A 20116-nucleotide genomic window follows, 5' to 3' on the forward strand; every position below is an offset into this window, starting at 1 on the left:
TCCTTCTAGCCCAGTTCAAATCAATCTCTCTCTCTTCTCTGTCTCCGTCTCCCCCTCCCCCATTAAACCTTCTGCGGTCCCAGCAAACCAGTGGCTCTCCCATCTGTGTCTCACAAAGCCATGTTCATACCTAAAGGATAACCTTGGTCCCACTGGGTAAGAGTTCGCCGTCCGGTGTCTCCCACGCACACAGGGAGCTCCAGGCAAGCAGGACTGATTTTCCTTCATGTAGTATCCTGAGTGCCTGGCACAGTGCCCACCATGGAGCAGGCAGTCAATAACCTGTACGGAATTCAATGAGCTACAAGAAGATTGTGTGCCCTGGAGACACTGGAATTCCATACTCTTTTAATATGGAAACCAGAGTTCTGAAGATATCAAGGTGTCAAGAGTCAACATCTGAATATTCTGGCTCTAGTCTGGAACTATACAGCAATGCAGCAAATTCTTTCTCTCTGCAAATTCCTCCTTCAAATTCCTCCAGGGCTTTTAAAAAATACTGATGCCTAGACCCCACTCCTAGCGATTCTGATTTCATAGATCTGGAGTGGGGCCTGGGCCACAGTAGATATTGAAAGGTCTGGTGTGCAGCCAGGGTTGAGACCCTCTGCTGCAGCTCGGGGGACAGGATGGGCGGGCGGCGGGAGGTGTCTACCACATCGCACAGAGCTCCCAGTCCAAGGGGAGCCAGAGGGATGCTTTACAGGGATGTTGAGAGAGTTGAGTGCTGGTGCCCCATCCTTCATCCTCTCTGGCTGTGGGCTGCCTCTTACCCAGAGTGCCATAAAAATACCATTTTCCAGAAGTGCTGTGAGAGGAAACAGTTGGGGAGTACTGATGAAATGAACACCAACTAATCAGCCGTGTCCGTGTCTGAGCAGTGCCGGGAAGTTTGCACGTCTGCTTATTTAACCCTCACAACACACCCATGGCAGGAAGTTTGTGATTTCTACTTTTCTGATGAGAAAAACAGGCCCAGAGATTAAGTCTCTGCCCCAGGCGACAGAGATGGAAAGTGACAGGTCCACTACCCGATGCAGGAAATCTCTGCTTAAGCACTTAATACTTCAGTGACAGGAAAGAGAGACTCTGGGGAAAAGGGAAGAGAGAGAATGTGAGAGGAAAAGGGATCTTGAGAAAGGCAGGGGAAAAGGCAGAGAAAGAAGAGGCAGGGTCAGGAAGGGCATGGCAGCTTGAGGGCTGTCCCAAGGCTTCGGAGTGAAAACTGACATTTTCACAGGAAACCTGGGTCTGGGTGAGGCTGAGCGGTGGCTCCCCGACCACAGGAGGGATGCAGACACAGTCTGTGCAGGATGGAGGGCTGCAGGCTGGTCTCCTGGGTTCCTGCCCAACCCCAAGCCCAGGGTCAAATGTATGAAATGGAGCTGAGAGCACTTAGCCTCAGGTTTGCTGTGTGGCTCTAACACATCTGGTCATGGTGGGCACTCAGGAAATGCCCGTCTGTCTGTCTGCCTGCCCCCTCTCATCCCCCCGCTCCCCCTGGATCTGAGCTGGGTCAGAGAGCCCCGGGATCAGTGATACTCACAGGATGTAGGTGATGACGCCGATGCTCCTGTAAAACAAAGAACAGTCAAGTCAGGGCTGCGTGGCTGTCATCCCAGACCAGCAAGGGACTCCCCACATGGTTCTGAGGGCCCTTTCATGGCAGCCCCTGGATGCCCTCTTAAGTCCCATGCCCCTCCCCACTCCACTCTTCAGCAGCAGCCTGGGACTTCTTTGGAGTCATCAAGCTCTGGACATTGAGTCCAAGGACCCAGGTTCAAGATCAGACTCCTGCACATGCAGGCTGCCATGATCACCTCTGAGCCTCTTTCTCCTCTTAAAATGAGGGTAATGACAACTACCTCACAGGACCGCTGGGATGATTTTAGAAAACCACGTGATCAAGCTGCTTAGCCAACTGTAAAGCGTAGTTCACATGAAATAAGCCCCATCTGTGCAGAGAATCCATCACTGCAGTATCCCCCGGCCCAGCACAGCACCTAGAACATGAGGCTGCAGGTGATCACTTGGCTGACTGATGGAATGAGCTACCGTCACTATCATCTGTATCGTGGCTGCAGCAGGCCTCGGGTGAGCCTGCACCTCCAGCCTCACCTCTCCCCTTGTTCTCTGCCTCGGCCGTGTGCTAAGTGGCCGCAGGTCCAGCACACCCAGAGCAGCCAGAGGCTCTGAAAGGTCAGTGTGAAGGAAGAGGTTTTCACGGTCCAGGGGGATGTCAGCCAGAGCCAGGGTCTGGGCCACCTAGGCGGCCTGTACAACTTACCACATGTCAGCCTCCAGGCCCAGGGGCTCATAGTTCACAATTTCTGGAGCTGAAAGAAGCCATGTTGAAGAGTCAGCAGGGGTATGAAAATGAGAAGATCGTAAGGAATTTTAGGAAATTTGGTGCCAAATGTCTCCATCCTGAATCCTCAGTAAGGAAAATCAGAGAGGCAGATGGGGTTAATCTGGGTCTAAGGATTTTGAGGAAGGGAGTTGCCTTTTATCCTGATAGTGAGGAAGACGGGACAAAGGGACTCCTGGAAAAGGAAGAGGAGGGTGGAGAGAGGAAGATGCGGGAGGGGACAGTGGGGCCTAGAACAAAGCCTGCTTTAGAACCCTCTGCTGGAAACCAGTCAGGTCAGCGCTGGAAGGTGACGGAGGAGAAAAGGAGGCAGAGAGGGAATCCACACTCCTCTGAGTCTGTCTGAAAGAGGGCAACTCCCACCTGAGGAGCAGGAGGACATTCTGGTGGCCACTGAGGTGATGAGCCTGTGGTGCCCGAGGGGCATCCAGAGGAAGATGCCCAGGAACAGGCTGGGTATTGGAGGTGGGGGTGTGGTGGACCAGAGCCATCACACAGGCAGAAACAGGAGCCGTGCGAATGCTGCCATGACCAGGAGAAGGTGCGGAGTCTAGGAAAGAAGACTCTACCTGGGACAGAAGAGGACCCAATGGTGCCTGGTGATCAAGCCCATAAGCCCTGGAAAGCAAGTGTTGAATTTCACACTCACTGCAGTGCCCAGAGAGTGCTGAGTGTGGGCAGTGGAGATAAGGGTGCAGGTGACTCTTTAAAAAAGCTTGGTGATGAAATAGAGAAGAAAGAGAGAATGATAACTAGAGAAGGGAGAGGGACTGAGACTTTTTAACCATGAATGGAAAAAGGTGGGGAGTGGGAAAGGCTAAGTTTGTTCACCTAGAATAATATCAAAACCTCTGCATCTATAGGATGTGCCCCCCACCCACCCTCCCAGATGCAGGGAACCACTCTCCTGTCTTATTTTTCAGCTTCCTAAAAATGATGCCATACTGCATGTGATCTACTGTCACTTGACTTTTTTTCCCCCCACTCAACATGATGCTTCTAGCATTCATTGAATGTTCATCCATGGTTTTTCATCTTCAGTGCTATATAATAGTCCATTGTGTGAATATAGATCATCTTCTAGTCATTCTCTTGGTGATCATTTGGATGGTTTCCACTTCTTTTATTATTGTATTATATTATTATCTTTTATTGGAAAAACATTGCTATGAACTTTTTTGTACCTGTCTCCTGAGACACACATGAAAGACTTTCTCTAGAACAGTGATATTCAAAGTGCAGTCTGCAGGCAAACAGTCTGCAGACTGTCACTGGTCCTGACAAGATATGTACAGAAATTGACAGTAAGCATTTAGAGACTTGCATAGCAATTTGACATTGCTGTGACACTCAAACTGTGATCACTTTTCTAGGAATTTATTTTTATTGTATCTTACTGAACAAGCAGCCCAGGATAGACTTTTTTTTTTTTCAAGTGGTTCACCATGGAGAGTTTGAGGAGCACAGCTCACTTTCTAGTGCTCATCTGCTCGATATACATACACACTCATTTCTGTCCTTCAGGTGGTTTTGTTTGTCCATTTTCATCTGTGCTTTTCATCTTCTTTCTTGTCTTTTTTTTAACTCGCTTTTTGTTCATTTTCTTATTGTTTTTTTCCCCAGCTTCTATTTTTGTAATGGCTACCCCTGAGACTTTACTATGAATATCAAATAAATTCTAACATAATTCAATATTTTGACCCTCCTCTAACAATACAAGAAACTTAGAACACTAATTTCAAGTACTCTGTCCTAGCTAACATTATTTTCTTCAGTTTCTAGTTCTTTTTTTCAGTCCTACAATTAAAGCTTCATCATCAGCATCATCGTTATCATTATTTAGGAAAGAAAATAATTATATTTGCCTAATGTTTTACTGATTTCTTTGCTCCTATTACTTCTTGCATTGAGAACTCCCTTCAGAGCCATTTTCCTTAATTCAGAAGTACATCTTTTAGAAGTTCCACTAATGAAGGTCTGCTGGAGGTTAACTGTTTTTATTGTTTTGTCTTTTTTGTTGTTGTTCTTTTTTTTGTTTTTCTGAATCTCTTACCTTCATTCTTGAAATATAATTTCTCCACAATTATGGGGTTTTTATTTTTCCTCAGCTGTTTGGAGATTATATTCTATTGGACATTGGTTTCCATTGTTGTTTTCAGAAGTATGCTGTCAGTCCGGTTATTGGTTTTTGTTTGTTTATTTTTGTTTTTTGTAGGTAACCTGTCTTTTCTCTCTGGCTGATTTTTAAGATCGTCTCTTTGTATCTGGTGCCCTATACTTTAACTATAATGTGTCTAGGTATAGATTTTTTTTCTGATTGATATACATTGTCCTTTCTGTATCTGGGGATGCATGTTTTTACATTAGTTCTGAAAATTCTCAGTCGTTCTATTCAGATATTGCTCCTGTATTGTCTTTATTCCCTCCTCCGGGAATCCAAATAGACCTGTTTTAGGCTTCTTATTTTAAACTTATTCCACTTATCCTCTCTTTAATATTTCTATATCTTTGTCACTCTGTGGTATTCTAGATGATTTTTTCCAGCTCAGTCTTCCAATTCTTTAATTCTCTCCTCAGCTGTGTATAATCTGCTGTTTGCCCCATCCACTGAGTTTTAAATTTCAATGAGTATATATTGAATTTCTTAAAGTTCTATCTGGTTCTTTTAAAAACCTGCCTGGTCGTTTTTGAATCTCTTGTTGCCTGCTCATTCTTGTGAGCCTACCTGTTATTTCTATATATATTCCATTTATTTTATAGTCAACATCTGATAATTTTAATATCCTACATCCTTGAACATCTAAATCTTGCTAGTCTCTGATAAATGCTGATATGTATACTTGCCTTTAGGAGAGGTCCTCCTATTGAATATTCTTGTTGCTCAAAGCTCCAGCTCTACATTCATTTCACTCGATTTTCAAGGTAGGACAGGTGATGCTGAAGGAGTTACTACACTTAAAGATTTATCTTGGGGCTTCCCCGGTGGTGCAGTGGTTGAGAGTCTGCCTGCCGATGCAGGGGACACGGGTTCGTGCCCCGGTCCGGGAAGATACCACATGCTGCGGAGCGGCTGGGCCCATGAGCCATGGCTGCTGAGCCTGCGTGTCCGGAGCCTGTGCTCCGCAACGGGAGAGGCCACAACAGTGAGAGGCCCCCATACCGCAAAAAAAAAAAAAAAAAAAGATTTATCTTACTTCCTGTGAGTCCAGAATTGCATGAAAAATAATATTTTTCTCAAGAATCCAGTTTTGTAGTGAGAGGACCTTTTGGAAGACCTGGTCCACCACACTCCAAGAAGCTGACACTTTTTAACCCTGGTCTCAGGTTAAAATTTCAAAGAATGGTGGGAATAGGGAAGAGTGGTTATAACCTGTGTTCAGGGGTCTTGGGAAAAGGAAGTCATGATAATTTGGTCAGGGGCTTAGAGAAACCACCCTTTATATCTGTAAGGTGCAAATAAGACCAGTTCTGGGCTGGAGCTGTGTCACACTGGCTCACAAGAGTCAACTGTGTGCATCCTTGCCCAACTCTGAATTCAGGGACAACATGTTGGTAGGTTGAAATTGGCAGATGCTATTCAACCTAATTAGAGTTGTATTCTGTTTTGTTTTGAGACCTGGTTGTTAGACATTTACCAGTATACCACTGGGAAAAACCCTCCACAGTCTGGCTCCGCCCATCAATATCCCACTGACACTGCCAGCCCGTGTGAACCCTCTGATCCATCTAGAGTGGACAGTGAATGGTCCTTGATAAATGCACTCATTCTGGCCCTTCACCCCTGCTGTGGTACCTCTGAACCCAGGACGTGCACCTCCTCTACCCTGGCTCCTTCCCGACCCCCCTTAGATCCTCCCACACCCACAATGACAGCACTTTGTCCCTCACTGACTCAAGGCCAGGACTGATCCCACTGACCTTGTGAGAGTGGATATTTTGTCTGAACAGTCTTTCAGAGCTGTCTATATCACTCCCTTTACACTTAACCACATCCTGTCTTGTGTCACCTCTTCCATGACTGCCCTGAATTTCTAGTTGAACCTTTTATTATCATTCAACACTTGGTATGAACTTAAATAAACATGCATTTTTACCACATATGTGAATGGCGGGTAGCAACTGCTATCCTGGACGAAGTTTGAGGCTAGACACCTGCACCCCAGGTTCAAGTTGGCCCTGCCACCAACTCACTGTGTGACCCTCGGTGTGCCAGTCTGAGTGTGGCTTCTTACCATCACTGTGTCCCCAGTATCTAATATCTGTCATATAGTAGGTGGAGAATAACCATTGGTTGACCTTAAGTAAAATCCCCTAGCTCTCCAAGTCCACATTTAAACTAGATCAGGTGATCTGAAAACATCCTTTCAGCACTCTTCTTTGATGGTTTGATGTCTTGTTTCCAAAACTAAATTGTACGCTCCTTGAGGGCAAGGTCTTCTTATAGAGACAACATGGTCTAATGGAAAAAGCACAGGCTTTGATGTTGGATGTATCTGTTTTTGAATCTCTGCTCTACCACCTACCGGTTGTTTTGCCTTAAACAAGGCACTTGATGGAGAAGATATTTTAAATCTGCTTCATTAGATCCTATAAGGATTAATTTAGACAATGCCTGTAGAGCGCCAGGCATAGTGCCTGGCACACAGCAAGGTTTCCCTGCCAGGGGGTCTGTGGGGCCTCTGTAGTTTCATTCCACAGTGGCTGCAGAGCTGCTATGTGTGGCCTGAAAATCTATCAGGGTGGATGTTCTGACGCAACCCATCTTCCTTTTTGATTAGACTGTGGTCAGAAGTTTGAGCCCCCAGGCTTTGAGGAGACCATTCCCTCCCTCCATCTCTAAGACCACTCCAACTCCCAAAGCAGAGAGGTGTTGGTTCTGAACTCTCATTCCTTTCCCCTCTGCAAAGCTGTTTCTTTATGACCATCCCCCCTCCCCCTGACCTGTGGTGCAAGTCCCACCAGGCCTGGGCCAAGGCTGAGAGACACAGAGGGAAGACAGAGCCGCCAGGGCTCTGCTGGAGCTGGGCCTCCTGTGCGTGAATGAAGGCCAGGCACACAGGAGAGGCAAGCAGGTGAATCTGGCATCTGGCAGATGATTTCCCTTCTCTTTTTCAGGAAATCAAAAGCTACTCCAGAAAAGGATGAGTTTATGGGAATGCAAGAGGGTGAGGTAATTTTAAATGTTCATAATCTCTTCTAAGAGCAGGCAGTAGAGCCAGCTCTGGGAGGATTTAACTCTGCAAAGGCCTCTAGCCCCACCTGGCCTCTCACTGCCCCATTGGGCACTCAAAGCCAGCACCTGGACCCTCATCCAGAGGCCAGTGAGACACTTCCTTCCCTACCCATTAGATTTCTAGGGGGTCTCCAAGGCATCATCTCTCAGCCCACAGGCCACAGCCCCAGATGCAGGGCTTGCTACTGGGATTTCTCTACCTCTTGATCCCAGATTCTCAGTTGGGAGAGAAACAGGCCTAAAACTCACCAACAAATTCTGGCGTCCCAAAAATGTTCTTAAATTCAACTCCATCTTCTATTTCATGAGCCAGGCCAAAGTCAATCAGCTTGATGTGTGGAATGGGAATATTCTTGTCCAACAACATAATGTTTTCTGGCTGGAGAACAAAAAAAGAAAAGAAAAGGGATAAAAGAAAAGATGGTAATTAAAGCCCTATTTTATGTTTTTGCTTTGGTTTTGGGGTGGGGTTTGGTGTTCTTTTTTGGGAAACCAAAACAGCATAAACACTTTCTTGTTTTTGTGTCCTCAGTCTTCTCCTGTGAACTCAAAAACAGCCACAACGCCAAGGGCAAGGCCCGGGTTTTACCAAACCTGCTGCTGACAGCAGAACCAGACTCTGGCTTTAATCCTGTTTCTGTCTCTGAACGGCAGATCCCTTTAATGCAGTGCCTCTGTTTCCCCATCTGTCAAATGGGGCCAGGGAGATACTTGCAGCATTTCCTGTAAACAAAACCACTGCCTCTCTGGGTGTATGTGGGTGGGGAGGGGCACTGCAACGTAGCCTCACTTTACACATGGCTTATTAACCTCCCTCTTCCTGACCACCTCTTTCCCCTGGCCGGTCAGCTTCCTGTGGACAACACTCCCCTCCTCTAGACTAACGGTGTGGCTCACACTTCTCGATGTGTTTAACTAACATTGGCCCTCGGTGGGGCACAGGAAAAAAACACCTAATTTCCAGGGAAAATACCAGCTGCCCAGACTATTCCCAGCCCAGTAAAACAGCTGCCAGATCTAACACAATAGTGGGGGTGTATGTAGGTGGGGGGACAGCCCTGCCCTGACCTCACTCAGCCCAGGCTCCCAGGGAGGCTAGAACAGGATCCTGAGCCCAGCTCTCTCACTCCCACCCAACCACACAGAGCACTCAGTGGGTGAGCAGTCCCTCTGATTCATCTTCTTCCCTGCTGTTCCTCACCAGGACCATCCTAGATCCCATTCGAAATGGAATGCCTTGAAAACACACATCTACACAAAAGTTCACAGTAGCATATTCATAATAGTCCCAAAGTGGAAGCCACGCAAATGTCCATCAACTGATGAGTAGGTAAACAAAATGTGGTATATCCATACAGTAGAATACTATTCAGCCATAAAAAGGAATGAAGGCGGAGAAAAAAATAAAAAGGAATGACGTACTGATACATGCTACACCATGGATGAACCTTGAAAACATGGTGCTAAGTGAAAGATCAGTCACCAAAAACCACAGATTATATGACTACATTTATATAAGATATCCAGAATAGGCAAATCCACAGAAACAGAGTAGATGAGGAGTTGCCTAGGACTAGGGGATTGGGGAGTGACTGCTAATAGATACGGGGTTTCTTTCGGGGGTGATGAAAATGTTTTAAAATTGATTGCAGTGTTAGTTGTGCAACTTTGTAAATTGTAGACTTTAAATGGGTGAATTACATGCTAGGTGACATATAAATCTCAATAGAGAGGTTTTAAATCAACAGATAGGTAAATAAATAAGTGTTTAAGAAAACTGAATGTCCCTGTTTCTCAAAGTACTGGAGAATTTCCCACCTTGCACTTTTGCTTTCAACATCTGCTCTCCCTGGAAAGCCTCTGCTCAGTCTCAGCCCACTGAAATCCTAGCCAGGCTTCAAAGTCTAACTCTGTCCACCTCTTCCTTGAAACCTTTCCTCAGCAGCACTGAGCCTTCTCCCCCCATCCACGGATGTGAACCCTCCCTCCCCCGGGGCCCCTTCATGCTCACTGGAACCTTTCTGCTATGACAGTTGTCACACTCTCTCTTGTCTGACAGTCCTCGATGTCTGTCCTTGATGCCCTACTGGACCCTCAGCTGGAGGGAGGATTCAGGTCTTTGCACCTCCGCCCCTGCAGCGCAGAGCTCAGAGGGGGGCAGGTGGAGGGTGGCCCTAAAAGTTGGCTGAACTGATTCTGAATCTGCGTTGAAGACAGCCCAGGTGTCCCCATCCCGAACTTCCCGGGTCCCTGGTCTCTGTGACCTCACTTCACAGTGGCTGGAAACTTTCACTCAAGTGAGTTGGATGAAGAATCCCTCCTTTTTTATCCTTTTAAAAAATATATATATAATATGTTTCCTTTTGCATTTTAAAAGCGTGTTTATTCTTTTCCCCCTCTGGAGATTTCTCTCAACTCATTTTGAAACTGTGTCAAAGTCCTTTCCCAAGGCAGGGCGGTTCCTTACACTCTGCAGAAAGGAGAGTGAGGGCAGGGGGAGGTCAGGACACAGGATGCAGGCTGAGGGCCCCCTCCAGTGCCCTGACCCGGCCCTCCGGTGGCTGCCCAGGGACCCCAAACATCCTGGCACCCCATGTGGTGAGCTGCACCCTCCCCGCTGCCCACCATCTCCTGAGCAGGGGGCTTCTCCTCCCTCCATTCCACCACGTTCATCAGCCACCTTTTGGGAACTTCTCTCTTCCTGGGAACGGCCCTGAGGCTTCTCCCTGGGGCTGAGGGGCCCGGTCCGGGTCCTCCTGACCACCATCCAAGACCCGCTGAACAGGGCTGGGAGCCGCAGTGGACAGAGGCAGACACACTAGCCCTGGTGGTCCCCAGGACTGGGGGGCAGTAGGGACGGGGGGCAGGGACCCCACAGGAAGGAAGGAGGAACAATGGGAGGCAGGTTTCTCCCAGGCATTCCTGGAGAATCCCCGGGAGAATCCCAGGAGATTCTCCCTAAGAAGTGAGAAGCGTCCTTGCCTCCCATCCTCTCATCTCGGTGGCCCACAGTCCGGGGAAACAGCCTCTCCACTGGCTTGTGAGAACCTCTGTGCAAGGCCACGTTTTCTCACCTGTCCCATCTGTCCCTTGCCCCACCCCAAGAACCTATCACACAGCAGGTGACTGCTCCCCTGCGTGGGACACTCTCCCTGCACTGTCCCTACCCCCAACCTGGCTAATTCACATTCACATTTCAGCAAAAATAGTACCTCCTCCAGAAAGCCTCCCGCTGCTGCCCACACCCGCCACTTCCCCAGTTCCCATCAAACCCGGCACCTCCCCTACTTCAGTACTTTTCCCACTGCCTCGAGCTTGTCAGTTTACTGACCTGTCTGCCCCACTGGGCTAAGAGCTTCCCGAGGTTTTAACTCCTATCAACTACCCAAAGGTTAGCATAGAGCCTGACATCCACCAGGTGCTCAGTAAATGTTCCCCGAGTGAAGACAGGCGCCATTTAGTAAATCCCTATAATGTGCAGGTCCAGTGCTAACCAGGCACATGACATACTTTATACCTCATCGACCCTCTCATTACCTTATACGGTGGGTGTTTATCATTCCTCTTTCTTAGGAAAAGAAACCAAAACTGAAAAAATACTGACTCATGGACCAGAGAGTTTAACCTCTTTCTGTCCGACTCCAAAGCCTGTGCTCCTAAGCACTAGACTAAATGGTCCCCCTTCCCTGCTTCTCAAGGGTCCTGGGAATCTATCCCAGGAAGATGTGGGAATGCAGCTTGGGCCTGGCAGCCTGGGGCAAATTCGCACCCTGATTCAGGCACAGCTATTTTCCTGCCCCGACACCTGTTTCCCATCCCAGGATGCCTTTCTTCCTGTGATGCTTTCACCCTGGTGAGCAGCCCCAAGCCCCGCCCTTGGCCTGGCCCTCGTGCTGTGTCCAGGGACTCAGAAAGGAGCGTCAGGACCTCCTGGGCTGAACCTCCTCATTTCAGTGAGAAAACAGAGGTCCTGTCAAAGGGAGTCCCAAGATAGGTCTGCATAAAGTGATGGGGGTCTAGGGGTTTCAGGCTGGGAGGTGGCCCCAAGAATGCTCTGCTAGGTGGTGGAGACCTGGGTCCTTGTCCCCACCTCACTCACTTCTCACAAGTTGGATCATTTGGACCAGATGCACCTTCAGCTCAGACCAGCCCTGACTGGGAGTACACAGAGGTCACAGGCTCCCCGCCACCAATGCTTCCTACTTCCTGCCCATGCTACCAAGGAGATTCTAGGCTGGCCAGGGGATCTGGACCCCATAACTGCAGCTTCTCCGACTTTCGGCAAGGCTTCCTTCTTGCTATCCCAACCTCCAGTAATAATCTGAGGAGGCAAGGAAACAAGGCAGGGACTGACATTTTTTTTTTTTTTTTTTTTTTTTTTGCAGTACGCGGGCCTCTCACTGTTGTGGCCACTCCCGCTGCAGAGCACAGGCTCCGGACGCGCAGGCCCAGCGGCCATGGCTCACGGGCCCAGCCGCTCCGCGGCATGTGGGATCTTCCCAGACCGGGGCACGAACCCGTATCCCCTGCATCGGCAGGCGGACTCTCAACCACTGCGCCACCAGGGAAGCCCCCAGGGACTGACATTTACTGCACATCTACCAAGGCAGGCATTGCGCTAGTGCTCTATGTCATCCTTGCAGCCACCCTGAGTGGTAGGTACTATTATCAACCCCATTCCACAGATGAGGAAACAGAGGCTTAGAATGATAAAACATGCACCCAAGGTCCAACAGCTCATAATGGCAGAGTCAGGATGAGCTTCCTGGGAAGTCCAGCTCCTGCTCTCTCCACCACAGCACCCTATTTGGTTAAATATCTTCAGTGGTCCTACTGACCACCAGAGAAAGTCCAAATGCCCTGCCTGATATTTGAGGCATCTGAGGCTCTGTGCTTTCCAGCCTCACTGCCCATCACTTGCCTGCACCTGTCCTATATCCCCTCAGGATGAGCATTACCAGGCCCAGGACGACATCTCTATTCCATCCTTTACTCTGGCTCTTCCTCTTACCTAGAATGCCCTTCCCACTCTTCCTCACACTTTCAGAGCCTATCCCCTAACTCTGCCCCCTTTTATTCCCTTGCTTTTCAATGAAGCAGCCCTTGACCTTGTGCTCTAACCCCCTCAGCACCGAACATGCTTACGAGTGAGTGGCCCTAGTTGCAGGCTGTCTCTCGTATCGTGATGCAGCTTTCCTGGGTGGTAGCCTCCTTGGGAAAATTTCAACCAGTTTTAAGGTTCCTGGCATCCCCTATGGTGTCTTGCATCCTGCATGTTTCATAACAATTTGCTGATGTGAACTGAAGGAATTGAGGGCTAGTGGCTCTTCCCTTTCTGCGCCATGGAGGCCCTCGACCACTAGGGGAGCCCGAGAGCACGCCGCCCCACAGCGCTGGTATAGGGCTGGATCAAGAGGGAAAAGGGACTCAGGGAAGGTCTGAAGGGTGGTCTGAGGGCAGCAAAGAGGCAGTTCCCCCAAGGGTTTGGTCTAAGTTTCTTCGCTTCCCCGCTCCCCAAACAGGGTAGGGTGGTGGAAAAGAGCCCAGGCCTGGGTATTGGGAAATTCCAATTTCAACTCCACCACCCAAGGCTGTGTGAGCTTAAGCAGGCTACTTCCTCTCTCTGGGCCTCTGACTCCCAACTCCAAAATAGACCCTGGATGACAGCCAAAGCCTCTTCAAGCTCTAGGCCCTGTAGCTGCCAGGTGGTAGGTGCATCTTCCAAGCTGGCTGGGCCAATTCCCACTCCTCTGGGCCCCAAGGCAGGACCACAAAGCCTCAGGTCTCCTGGTTCCAGGGCAGGAAAGAAGAGCAGACTGCCCTTGGGATAGTGCGAGCCCATCCACACTCCCTCAGTCCTGTCATTCTCCTCCAGCTTTATTTACTTCAACCAAATACTTCACCCACACACCCACGTCACCTCCAAAGCATGGCTGGAGGAAGGGATCACATTTCCATAGTTGCTGCCACTGCCGAGCCCAGGGCCCATGGCATAGCCACCAGGAGGTGAAATTTTCCCCACCTGTTAAAATAAAGCCACCAACTCAGCCCATCAGGCAGACAGCTGTGGACCAATGTGCCCTTCAGCAGCCCAGTGGATCTGGCCTGAGGCACCTACTATGGTGCCATCTGGAAGCTAATCCTCCAGGGGGGACCTTGTCAGGTGATCCGTAATGGCCTGGTACAGCATGTCTAAGAGTCCCTGCAGGATGAAGGCAGCCTCAGGGGATCTATGAAGTAAGGTGCCAAAGACCAGAGCTTAGAGTCAGGCCTGGGTTCAAATTCCACCTCTACCTCTCACAGTGAAACCTGGGCAAAGTCATTGGACCTCCTGGAGCCTTGGTTTCCCCATCTGCAAAATGGGAACACCTACCAAGGCATACAGTGTCCTGACAATTCAGGGAGATGGTCCACATAAGGAGCGGTGCCCAAGGAGATTTCAGAGCAGGGTGGCTATGTTTGCTCTCTCCTTTCAGGGATGCAGCAGTGACAACAGTCATCCCTGGTAACTTTACTGAATGCCCGCTGAATCTGAAGAACATGCCCTTTGCAGACCTGCCTCCTCCCCCACTCATCTTCTGCTTCCTTCTCACCATCCCGTTTCACCCCCAGACTCACAATGTTGGGGTTGCAAGGGACCTCAGAGACCGTTCAGTCCCTTCATGCTGCAGAGCTGCCCAGAGAGGTCAAGAAATTGCCAAGGATACTAAGCAAAGAGCAGAGCCCAAGTCTGCTGACCCTCGGCCCTGCTGACCCTCTCCAGGTGCCTGCATGGCCTGTCCATCACCAGGTGAGGCTGCTCAGCTCAGCAGAGCTGGAGCCCAGCCAGGTCTGTGCTATGGCGACAAGGAAGCCGTCTAGGAACCTTCCCTAGAAATGTCAAGCACAGTCCCAGGTTATTCAGCAAGTGCTGGGCAACCTGAGAAAGCAGGGCCGCATGCTGCCAGGCCTCTGTGGGCAGGTTTCCATGGTGCTGCAGCGAATTCTCCCCACCCACCCCCCAGCACACTGTAGATGAGACCACAGGCAGCCCTTCCCCACCAGGCTCCAGTGCGGCCCGGGCCCAACGTCCACCTTCAGTGACATTCAAGGCCCTCCCACCTCTGGACAGCACACCCTCTGCTGCATGCCAGCGGACCTTCATCACCCCCACCCCAACCTGCAGTTCACTCTGCTGGAATGCCTTCCTGACAAGCTTCCTCCCCTCTCACCACCCAGCTCCAGCACTTCCCCACTGGAACGTCTTCTGTGACCCCCTCCCCGCCAATACACACAGCTAGTCGTTTCTACCCAAGGGCCTGCAAGGTACACGGACATACCTCTGGCACAGAACCAACTGCACTACAACTACTCCCTTACATGTCCTCTCCCCACTAACCTGAGGCCCCACCAGGGAGGACAGGGGCTTTGCCTCTCTTTTCCATCCCTCGCACCCAAGAGGGGCTGCAATGTAGTAGGTGTTCAGGAATGGTTTACCAGGTAAAGGAATGAAAGAATCGGCGCAGTCATATGTGCGTCTCTTGCACAACCTGCTTTTAGGGAGTCAACATAGACAATGACTAAGAGCCTTAGAACCTGGGCTCGAATCCCAGTTTTGCCATTTACCAGCAGTCTGACACCAGGCAAGTTACTTAACCTCTCTCAGCCTCAGGCTTCTCACTTGTAAATTAGGGGTAACAATAAAACCTACCTCAAGAGGGTTACTAAGAGGATCAAACAAGGCATATAAAGTGGCCTGTAGCCATTGTCATCATCTCTGTGCTTATTTTCCTGATCTTGCCGCTCCTTTCCAGAGGTCTTTATCATCTGCCTGTTGAACTCTTACCCATCTTTCCAGGCCCAGTCAAAATGCCATCTTCTCCAGGAAGCATCATCTGAATACCCAGCCCAGCCCTCCTTCTTTCTCCCAGCTCCACACTCGTGCAGCAATCTTGACCTGCAGCACCAAGCACTGCCAAGACCTTTATGTGTTAGTCTTGCCTCCCCCACTAGACTGCACACTTGCTGAGGGCAGGGCCTGCTCTTCCTGTGTTTCCAAAGGCACCCAATCTGAAGTTTCATGCATAGCAAAACCTACAGCACTTAGTTTACGAAGCGTTTACACACCTCTTATTTGATTCTCACTCTCTGAGGCAGGTACTGTCATCACCCCATTTTACAGATGAAGAAGTCGAGGCTCAGAGAGGTTAAACGCTCGCCCAAGATGCCTTAAATGCTTGCCCAAGATGCCTGTGTGCTCTCTCCTCTCCCATGTTGCCTCGTTTCCTCTAGCTGATGTAAGGGTGCCCACTTAGATCACCCCAGCCAGCTGGCAAAGTTGGCATTTCCATCTCGGCTCTGGTAACTCACCAGCTTGCTGGTCCAGCTCCATGTTTTTCTTTCTTTCTTTTTTTTAACTGATATGTTCCTCTTTTTTTTTTTTTTTTTTTTTTTTGGCTGCATCAGGTCTTAGTTGTGGCACATGGGATCTTTGTTGCGGTGCGCAAGCTCCAGAATGCTTGGGCTCTTCGTTGCGGCGTGGGTTTCTCTCTAGTTTCAGCGCTCTGTAGTTGTGGCGTGCCAGATCCAAAGCACGTGGGCTCTGTAGTTTGCGGCATGCAGGCTCTCTAGTTGAGGCGCGCAGGCTTAGTTGCCCCCCGGCATGTGGGACCTTAGTTCCCCGACCAGGGATTGAACCCTTGTAACCTGCGTTGGAAGGTGGATTCTTAACCACTGGACCACCAGGGAACTCCCTCCAGCTCCATGTTTTTCCTAGAAAACGCACATCTTAGGGAAGGGCCCCAACCCAGTTGCACTGGATTTGTTAAACCACAGCTTCTGGACATTCACTCATCGCCTGCTTCTCTATGGGAGGCTGCTGCATGGTTCTAGAAGCCCTGCCTGGTAAAGTCAGAGAAAACCACTACCTACTGTCTCTGTGCTCTTATTGGGTAGAGGGAGGGAAATAAAAATTCACTTTCAAGGACATTCTAGGACCACTGGATTTCAGCTTTGGGCCAATCAGCAATGCTGGCTCTCTGGTCTGTGCCACACGACAACCAGCATTTGCCTTGGGCTCTCCCCACACATCACCTTATTCCTCACAGCCGCCAAGCTGTGGATGGCCGGAGCCTCCATTTAACCAGTGAGGAACCTGGGCCTGAATCCAGGCATTCTGAGCCCCAAGCTGCGCTTTGGGGCCCATCTGAGCTAGTTACCCATTGGAATCCCCTGGGGACTGTGTTAAAAATACCAAAGTAATTAAATCAACCCACCAGGAGTGAGGCTCCAGAATTGGTTTTCTAAAGCAAGCTCTGCAAGAAAGTCAAAATCATACAGTGCCCAGTGTTTGGGGAACCAGCACTAAAGAGGGCCCTCTCATTGGACAGACTTGGTTTTTTTTAATAAATAAATAAACTTATTTATTTGTTTGTTTATTTATCTTTGGCTGAGTTGGGACTTTGTTGCTATGCGCGGGCTTTCTCTAGTTGCAGTGAGTGGGGGCTACTCTTCGTTGCGGTGCGCGGGCTTCTCATTGAGGTGGCTTCTCTTGTTGCGGGCTCTAGGCGCGCGGGCTTCAGTAGTTGTGGCACGTGGGCTCAGTAGTTGTGGCACATGGGTTCAGTAGTTGTGGCGCACGGGCTTAGCTGCTCCACAGCACGTGGGATCTTCCCGGACCAGGGCTTGAACCTGTGTCCCCTGCATTGGCAGGTGGATTCATAACCACTGTGCCACCAGGGAAGTCCCCAGACTTGGGGTGAACCCTACTTCTGCCCCAGGCTAGCTGTGTGACCTCGGCAAGTCATTCACCTCTCTGATCCTTGGCCCCTCATCTGCGAAACGGGAATGTTAATACGGTAAGGGGTTCTGAGGAGGCACAAGAAAACCTAGGAGCCCCTGAGCAACCTCCCCTTTCTATAAAATGGCCACGACCATGGAACCTCCCTCCCTCATAGGGTCGTCATGTGGATAAAAGGAGTAAACACATGCAGAACACTCAGAGAAGAGCCTGCACATTTACTACAGCCTCAGTAAATGCCGGCTGCCATTATTATTGTTACACCACTGCTGCCACCACCACAGCTGGCCTGCGGGTAGCACTGTCCTGTTTACAAAATGCTTTCACCAACAGAGTCTCAGAGAGCTGGGGGTGGGCTAAAGCTGGTGCCTACCGGCTCATGAGAGCCTGCTGTTAAATTTGCAAGAATGTTGTAAGCCAGTTGTTAAACTGAGCTATGTAAGAATATTATTTTAATATTAAAAATTAAATTATAGAAACATATTTAATTAAATTATATTTAAAATACTTAAAACTTATTACTTCCAGGACTTCCTTGGTGGTGCAGTGGATAAGACTCCACGCTCCCAATGCAGGGGGCCGGGGTTTGATCCCTGGTCAGGGTACTAGATCCCACATGCATGCCACAACTAAGGAGCCCGCCTGCCGCAACTAAGACCCCACGCAGCCAAATAAATAAATAAAATTTAAAAAACGTATTACTTCCTAATTTCTATTGGGAAGTATAAATTTCTATTTCTATTATATTTTATTTCTTTATTTTCTATTATATTTTATTATCTTCTATGTTCTTGAGGCTATTTAATGCCTTTTATCTCTGAATGGGGGAAATACTTCAGCATGTATGTTACTGCACCCCTCTTCCTAGCTCTAGTCAGTGTCATCAAGTTGGTGCCTTGAAATTGGCCACACTGGGTGTATTTACACCACAGAAATCCACAGACACTACAAATCAGGACTTGATTTCTTGATTCTAGACTTAGGAAGTGCTGCAGAAAATCACTTAATAACAGAGATTAAACTTATAAGGGTATCATGTCTATAGCCATTATTTTGTGCTAGCAGAGAAAATTGAAGGAATATTTTTCAATATTCAGAAACCATTATCCAATTCAGCAAAGAAGTCACTCATGTCATTGGCAAACAAGTAAAGTTCCAACACACGTCTTCATTGCTTCATTTTCACCTTACTTGTTAACATAAACAAAAATCCTGTTGGAACTACACTCATTTGTCTATTGCATCCATAGGTTGGCTATTGATACAAGAGGTCAGCAAAAACCAAGGAAAGTGTTATACAAGAATCAATTTATTTTTGTGAAATTTACAAAATAAAAGTATTATATATTTTATTACTTGTAAATTATATTATAAACCTTTATATCAGTAGACTTTATAATAATTTAGTGTGTGTGTACATATATTTGTTTATTGGAGATCCAGCTACTACCAGAACACCACTGCACAGAATCTGAGTAGACTAAGTTACTGTCTATGCTTCCCAGATGAGGAAACTGAGCATCAGAGAAGTTAATTAACTTATTCAAGGCCACATGACTAAGAAATGGTGCAGCTAGGTTTTCACCCAGGTTTTTTCATGCCAAGACACCTTTCCACCACCCTTTACCACTTCCAGAATCAGGTTCTTTCGCTCCTCCTGAGATCAGCTGCATGGGGAGGGCTAATGGTAGAGATGTGAATGGAACCTAAAAGGTACTATTTGAACACATGATACTTCAGTGGAGGCCAGGCCTGGGCAGGGGCCCAGAGTGGAGGGCTGCGGGCAGCTGGAAGTAGCAAAGAGACTCTGAGCACCTAATGGTGATGGCAAAGGTAGTAAGGACAAAAGAGGAGGGCACTGCTTTTTTGTCTTTGTTTCCTCATCTGTAAAATAGGGATCATGATATTCACTCCAAGCCATATCAACCTCACACAGTGTCCTGCCACGTTGGGAATCTGCCCAGCCTGGCGGTAGGAAAGCACCACCTTATTCATTACCCCTTTGGGTGCTTCCATGCCCACCTCCCTTTCTGAATCCCTTTGGAGGAAAGAGAGGAATGGGGAGAAATGCGGCTTCATAGGGAGGCTAGTTAAAATTCATAGCCAGCACTTGTAAGGAGTCTTAGAGTTTACAGGGACCTTTCAGAAACACTGATCTCTCCCTGGCCCCTCACGCCATTCCTGGGTGAGGAAGTGAGGGGCAATATTATCTCCATTTTCAAGGCCAGGAAAGGTCAGAGCCATGACCTCCTCAACCTTACCTAGCAGAGGTGAGACTTAAATGCAGGCTTGACCCACAATCTTCTCCTCTTTCCACCTCCCATGTGGCCTCCTGCTGTATCTCATAAAAAGCAGCTGGTTGGTTTAATGCTCCCCATTTACACATTTACTGCTATGTTTCAACTCTTTCAATTATGGCTCTCCTTAGTTTAATTTTTGCCACATTTTGCTCCTTCCCTCAACCATTTAGGAGCTCTGTGTCCTCATTTCACTTCTCCTCGGGTCACCCTAGGGTGGGCCTGCTGTAGTTGATGACGCAGCCAGGATGCATCCCTAGGGGCTCTGGGCTCCCATGCTGATGCATGGAGCTGAGATGAAGAGCCCACGGGGCACATACTGAGGCTGGGGCACAAGCTAAGCTTTGGGTATGAGGAACAGGAAACAGGGTCCACCCTCAGAACATGCCAACAGGGTAAGGAAATCAGAAAGACTTGTATAAAAGCCTCAACAGCAAAGT

The 20116-nt window shown here is 48.7% G+C and overlaps 1 protein-coding gene across 1 annotated transcript in view; it reads right to left on the minus strand.

Annotated features, from left to right (window-relative positions):
- DAPK2 (death associated protein kinase 2) overlaps nucleotides 1-20116 on the minus strand; it is a gene marked incomplete at both ends in the record, with an annotated part of 117422 nt that overhangs the window by 18107 nt on the left and 79199 nt on the right. The window contains 3 exons of the mRNA XM_079701257.1: nucleotides 1547-1573; nucleotides 2288-2336; nucleotides 7851-7980. Of these exons, the coding sequence (XP_079557383.1) occupies nucleotides 1547-1573; nucleotides 2288-2336; nucleotides 7851-7980 (206 nt within the window). The remainder of the gene's footprint in view (nucleotides 1-1546; nucleotides 1574-2287; nucleotides 2337-7850; nucleotides 7981-20116) is intronic.

This window comes from Hyperoodon ampullatus, assembly GCF_949752795.1.
Source record: "Hyperoodon ampullatus genome assembly, chromosome: 3".
NCBI classification, from domain to species: domain Eukaryota; kingdom Metazoa; phylum Chordata; class Mammalia; order Artiodactyla; family Ziphiidae; genus Hyperoodon; species Hyperoodon ampullatus.